Source organism: Clupea harengus, chromosome 7 (genome assembly GCF_900700415.2).
Source record: "Clupea harengus chromosome 7, Ch_v2.0.2, whole genome shotgun sequence".
NCBI lineage: Eukaryota > Metazoa > Chordata > Actinopteri > Clupeiformes > Clupeidae > Clupea > Clupea harengus.
In genome coordinates this window covers 24,559,056-24,565,880 of record NC_045158.1, presented here as the reverse complement: position 1 = coordinate 24,565,880, position 6,825 = coordinate 24,559,056, and the positions used below count along the sequence as shown (strand labels likewise).

At 49.3% G+C, this 6,825-nt stretch overlaps 1 protein-coding gene across 1 annotated transcript in view; it reads left to right on the top strand.

The window, feature by feature from the left end:
- The first annotated feature begins 361 nt into the window (after positions 1-361).
- The window catches only part of LOC116220954 (hemicentin-2-like), a 7,711-nt gene continuing 1,247 nt past the window's right edge, over positions 362-6,825 (top strand). The window contains exons 1-3 of the mRNA XM_031569874.1: positions 362-968; positions 4,944-5,014; positions 6,593-6,751. Coding sequence (XP_031425734.1) covers positions 854-968; positions 4,944-5,014; positions 6,593-6,751 — 345 coding nt within the window. The 5' untranslated portion in view covers positions 362-853. The remainder of the gene's footprint in view (positions 969-4,943; positions 5,015-6,592; positions 6,752-6,825) is intronic.

Genomic DNA, 6,825 nt, shown 5'->3' with positions numbered 1-6,825 from the left:
CGTCCTTTGAGTCTCCCGTGTATTATTAGCTGTGGCCTGTGCCGGCTGTGTATAAACCACAGCTATTAATAAAAGCGAAATAATGTCGAACCCTATGCTGTGTCTTTAAACAAGCTTGTTCTTCGCATCAGAGAGTTGTGCGTAAAACAGATTCACTGAAGTCTGTGAGTTGGCAGTGGATGCTTCCGGAGTCGTAGAACCCCAATCAGAGGACCCTCAGCGGCATGGGATGTGCTCTGTGATCTGGGACTCCCAGTCGGGTCGGGTTACACACAAAAACTCAGGTTGTAACTACTCGGGACCCTTTTAACACCCCTGTCCCCGCCCCTCGCCTCCTGCTCGCCAGAGCATTTCTCATGGGGAGAGCACACTCTTCGGTCCCTCCAAAACTTCCTCTCACTTTTCTCCAGGATGAATCCCGTTGAAGGGACTTCTCTCAGCTAATCACCTTCTGAGGAGGATTCAACAATAGGCTGCATTTCATTAACTTTCTTTAAAGTAACGAGAATCAATTGGATACTTTTACTTACTTACTGACTACAGTGTCTGTGCAATTAAACACCAGGTCGTTTCGGATTTTTCTTACACTCTCTTGGGAACTTAAGTGTGAGAACCTGGAACTTAATTTAATACTAATTTTTTTTATCTCTTTGTTATTATATTCGCTCTAAAATTTCACTGGTTACAAGATTCAGATGCATTAGTGCGAGAATGACTGGCAACTGGATACAATTCCTGGCGTTAGCGCTGTATCAGTGCGCAGCCAGCCTGCGGCATCCCCCGGGCGGAGGGCCACTTTGGCCCCGATGACAGCGCCTCCACTCTGGCCTTCGTCTTCGACGTGACGGGCTCCATGTATGATGATCTCAAACAAGTGATAGACGGCGCGTCTCGAATTCTGGAGAAGACCTTAAGTCGGAGGACAAGACCCATTAAGAATTTTGTCCTGGTACCTTTCCACGATCCAGGTAATTATGTTATAATACACATTTGCAGACTGATTAGTCATGTAATCATCAGTGAGATAAACACTAAACATTCCTGAGAAGAAACAGAGGCTTGTTTAGTTGAGGTAAATGACAGACCTTGTCATTACGCTGTGTTCAGTTTCACCGTGTCACTCTCCGTGACCTAATTGTGACTGGGCCGGCTCAGTAATTATGGCTCTGGGCGCTGTGGATGCAGCTGTGTTAAATGTCTTTGACCGCCAGAGATCGCTGATAAGTCAAACTCACGCAATTACACGCAAGCGTGTATCGGAGTCATTTGTCTGGAGATACGTAATGCATCTCCTGTTGCTAACATTCAAACAAGTCATGCTATGTGAAATGTATAGGCCTACTCATGGACATATGCAGTCATTTGCTACTCTGGTTTCCCTGACAACGCCAAACATAATTAGTCTGTTGAAAGGCAAAGGCCGGGTGATGAATTATTATGTCTAGCTTGTTTTTGTCAAAAGTGGTGGTACGCGAGGAAATTATGCGTGGGGATGTGGTTCCAGTTTATGCTGAGCACAGTGAGGCACTGGAACTGTCAGGCGTAACCATTGACAACCCCTTATGGTCTGACTGAAGTTCAAGTGCTCTGTTGGTTAGGCGGACACAGTTCTGGTTGTTTGCTGGGAATTGCTGTAATTACGGACAGATGCAGACTCTGAACATTAACTTTAATCATGTAAATTTGGTTACTAAATGAAATATGATACTATGTAAATACTATGTGGATTTCTTAACTTGGTCAGATAATTTGCAGTGGTTTAAAGCTAATATAAATGTTTATGGAGAGTTGTCCATTTTAGTTTTGCTGAGATTGCTTCTAGTCCTTAATAGCTCTCAATCATGTCCTTGTTAATCCTGACTAATCTTAGGCCCAGAGTGGGTGTAATGGAGGAGGTGAAAGCGAAGGTGAGGCGCCCAGTGGGAGATTTGCCCCCCCAGAGAGGGGCAGGAGAGTCAGGTGGGGGAAGGGGCCCGGGAGGCAGCCTGATGAGAAGCACATGTCTGCCTGGGGAGGGTGTGGTGTGTGTGTGTGTGTGTGTGTGTGTGTGTGGGGGGGGGGGGGGGGTGATTACCCCCAATCACCCCCCCAACCAAACGCTCTGGAAAAGCCCAGGCCAGGCGCTGTGCTGCGGTGTGGCGGGGGGGAGGGTGGCGGCCCGTCCTGCTCCTCAGGGGGACCTTGTAAATCTCTGGAGCAGGAGGAGGAGACCCTGCGACAGGGACCAGCTGGAGGTGAGCGGCCCTTTATGGAACTTAATGACCAGTGGAGGACAAGGAGAAGGCACTGGAATGCCACAGGAACACCAGTTAGAGAGAGAGAGAGAGTGTGTGTGTGTGTGTGAGAGAGAGAGAGAGAGAGAGAGTGAGAGAGAGTGAGAGAGAGAAGGCACTGAATGACAGGAACAAGAGAGAGAGAGAGAGAGTGTGTGTGTGTGTGTGAGAGAGAGAGAGAGAGCGAGAGAGAGTGTGAGTGTGAGTGTGAGTGTGTGTGTGTGTGTGAGAGAGAGAGAGAGAGAGAGAGAGAGTGAGAGAGAGAGAGAAGGCACTGGAATGCCACAGAAACACCAGTTAGAGAGAGAGTGTGTGTGTGTGTGTGTGTGTGTGTCTGTGTGAGAGAGAGAGAGAGAGAGAGAGAGAGAGGGCACTGGAATGCCACAGGAACACCAGTTAGAGAGTGTGTGTGTGTGTGTGTGTGTGAGTGAGAGAGAACACCAGTTAGAGTTGAGAGAGAAAGGGAAGGTGGGGGGGGGCAGCAAGAGATAGAGAAAGAAGAAAAATAAAGAGAGAGAATAGAAATAGAGTGCGATTGAGCAACAAAAATGGAGAGAAAGGAAGGAAAACAGCGAAGAACATACGAGAGGAAGAGTGTTGTGTGTGTGTGTGTGTGTGTGTGTGTGTTGTGTGTGTGTGTGTGAAAGAGAGAGAAGGAAATAGTGTATATGTATGTCTGTATGTGGGAGAGAAAGAGGTAACGAAAGGAGATATTGTGCATGTGTGTGGGAGGGAGAGAGAGAAGGAGATAGTGTGTATGAGAGACATCAGAGAGAGAGGTGGTAGTGTGTGTGTGTGTGTGTGTGTGTGTGTGTGTGTGTGAGTGAGAGAGAGAGCGAGCAAGAGATGGAGAGGGAGAGATGGACATGGTGTGTATATATGTGAGTGTGTTTATATGTATGAGAGGGAGCGAGATAGAAAAAAGAGATGGGGGAAGATAGTTTGTAATGTATGAGTGTGTGTGTTTGAGAGGGAGAAGAGATGGTGTGTGTGTGAGAGATAGAGAATGAGGAATGCCACAGATGGACTTCTTGCTTGTAGATGTAAAGTTTCCAAAGCTGTGGCCGAGTGACTGAGTTCCTGTACACCTCAGAGGCCTATCCACCTGATATTCACATCAGTGCACACACACACACACACGCACGTGCACACACACACACACGCACGTGCACACACACACACACACACACACACACTCACATGCACGCACATACACACACACACACGCACACACACGCACACACAGACATTCTCTCTTGCTCTCTCACACACACACACACACACACACACACACACACACACACACACAGCACATCTGGTGTCTGCAGTGCTGCTCAGATCTAATCCTTTAGAGTGAGAAAGAATGCCTGCAACTCTCCAGAGTGCCACATTAAACACTGAGCTCTAACCGCCACTGTTGTCATCTTTTTAGAAGCGCTGTAATAAACACACACTCCTCACACACACACTGCTCCCCGACCCAAACAACGCATCCTCTGTGCGTGTGTGTGTGTGTGTGTGCGTGTGTGTATGTGTGTGCGTGTGCGTGTGTGTATGTGTGTACGTGTACGTGTGTGTGTGTGCGTGTGTGTGTATGTGTGTGTGTGCGTGTCTGTCTGTTTGTGCGTGCGTGTGTGTGTGTGTGTATGTGTGTGCGTGTGTGTGTGCGTGTCTGTCTGTGTGTGCATGCGTGTGTGTGTGTGTGTGTGTATGTGTGTGTGTGTGTGTGTGTGTGTGTGTGAGCAGCCCTCATCGATCAGCCCTGCACCGCTCCAAAGAGCTGCCACCGCTGAACACGGCGTCATCTCTCAGGTGTGTGTGTGTGTGTGTGTGTGTGTGACAGGGTCCGGGCCTCGGAGGGGGAGGGGGGCATGGGGTCACGCTCTAGAGACAGTGCTGATGTCAGCCATAAACACACGCCATCTTCCAGTCATCACACACACACACACACACACACACACTCCCTCTCTCTCACACACACACACACACACACTCCCTCTCTCTCACACACACACACTCACACACACCACTCAAACCGCATGAGCACATGAATCACACAACAGCCAGCAGCCAAAAGCCACTTATGTGTTTCAAAAACCTTCCGTCTTGGGTGTCAGTCTCTCTCTCTCTCTCTCTCTCTCTCTCTCTCTCTCTCTCTCTCTCTCTCTCTCTGTCTTTCTCTCTCTCACACACACAAAGCTTCCCGCTGATAACTTGCTGACACTAACATTAGGGCAGTGTCCACCCACACACACACCACACACACCACACACACACACACAACACACACTAACACACACACACACACACTAACACACACACTCAGACATGTACACATGCTGATTTCTGACCGTGGCTGTTGATGGTAAGAATCTGTGAGTCCTGCAGCCCTGGTCTGTTTTTCAGTCATCAAGCGAGGTTTTGTCATCAGTGATTATCATTCCACTCATGACTTCAGGAGAATAATCTCCTCGCTTGTGTGAGTGTTTAAAGGGCCTGCTCTATGGTTCCTTGAGAGTGTGGATGTTACAGATGGTGAACTTGTGTGAGTGTTTATAGGGCCTGCTCTATGGTTCTGTGAGAGTCTGGTTGCCTGGTTAAGTGAGAGTGATAAAAGTCAGTCATTACATGTTTCTTGCCTCTTCCTCTCCACCCCCCTTCCCCCGACAGAAATTGGCCCAGTGTCCATAACCACCGACCCAAAGAAGTTCCAGAAGGACCTTCAGGACCTGTTTGTTCAGGTGAGTACCGGCTCTGAGAACCACCTTCAGATTGAACCATCTGGGGACCCCGTGCCCCATGAGAACACCTGTCCCGCAGAACTCTTCCCTAGGAGACGCAGACAGACAGAACTCTCCCTCTGAAGACAGAACCATTTCCCTAGGAGACGCAGAACAGACAGACACAGAACTCTCCCTCTGTAGACAGAACCTCTTCCCTAGGAGACGCAGAACAGACAGACACAGAACTCTCCCTCTGAAGACAGAACCCCTTCCATAGGGGAGGCAGAACAGACACAGAACTCTCCCTCTGTAGACAGAACCTCTTTCCTAGGAGACACAGAACAGACACAGAACTCTCCCTCTGTGGACAGAACCTCTTCCCTAGGAGACGCAGAACAGACAGACACAGAACTCTCCCTCTGAAGACAGAACCCCTTCCATAGGGGAGGCAGAACAGACACAGAACTCTCCCTCTGAAGACAGAACCCCTTCCATAGGGGAGGCAGAACAGACACAGAACTCTCCCTCTGTAGACAGAACCTCTTCCCTAGGAGACGCAGAACAGACAGACACAGAACTCTCCATCTGTAGACAGAACCTCTTTCCTAGGAGACACAGAACAGACAGACACAGAACTCTCCCTCTGTAGACAGAACCCCTTCCCTTGGAGACGTAGAACACTCACTCTGTCTGTCTGTCTGTCTGTCTGTCTGTCTGTCTGTTTGTGTATGTCTCTGTCTGTCTGTCTGTCTCTTTGTCTGTGTCTCTTTCTGTCTGTGTGTGTGTGTCTGTCTGTGTGTGTATGTGTGTGTGTGTGCCGTCTGTGTAACTGTGTCTGTGTGTGTGTGTGTCTGTCTGTGTAACTGTGTCCGTGTCTGTCTGTCTGTCTGTGTCTGTCTCTGCCTGTGGACATCACCTCTGTGGCCCTCAGCTGCCTGGCTTTGTAATTAGTGTCTGTAATGTAGGTCGACTCCCCAGGGGGCCTCAGCACCTGGAAAGCTTTGCCTGTTCACTGTGACTGTATGTAGGGCACAGGGCCGCTGGGACAGGGGGTCCACTGGTCCTGTTCAAACTTTTAAGGGCACCTAACCCCTCGCTCTTTCATCTGTCTGTGTCTCTCTTTGTGTACTATTATTTGACTTTTACTCTCTCTCTCTAACCCCTCTCTATCCCTCACTCTACTCTCTCTCTCTAACCCCTCTCTATCCCTCACTCTTACTCTCTCCTTCTCTTTCTTCCCTCCCTCTCTATCCCTCACTCTTTCTCCCCCCCTCTCATCTTTCTGTGTCTCTCTTTGTTTCACTACTTGCTTTCTCCCTACTTTTCTCCTCCTCCTTTCTTCTTCCTTCTTCCTTCTTCTTCTCTCTCTCACTCCCTCTCTCCACCACTCTCTTCTCTCTTTCCTTCCTACTATCTCTCCCTCCCTCTCCCATCTTCCTTGTTCTTCTCTCTCTCCCTCCCTCTACCATCTTCCTTGTTCTTGTTCTTCTCTCTTCTCTCCCTCTCTCTCTCTCTCTCTCTCTCTTCTCTCCCTCTCTCTCTCTTCTCTCCCTCCCTCTCTCTCTCTCTTCCCCCCTCCTCTCCTCTCTCCCCCAGGGTGGAGGGGACTGTCCTGAGATGAGTATAGGGGCCATCAGGAAGGCCCTGGAGGTGTCTCTGCCTGGCTCCTTCATCTACGTCTTCACAGATGCGCGCGCCAAAGACTACCGCCTCAAACGGGACGTGCTGCAGCTCATACAGCTTCGCCAGTCTCAGGTACTCCCCACACCTACAGCAGCTGATACTAGGGATCTTTGGCATGAATGTGTATTGCATTAATGTAACCTGTG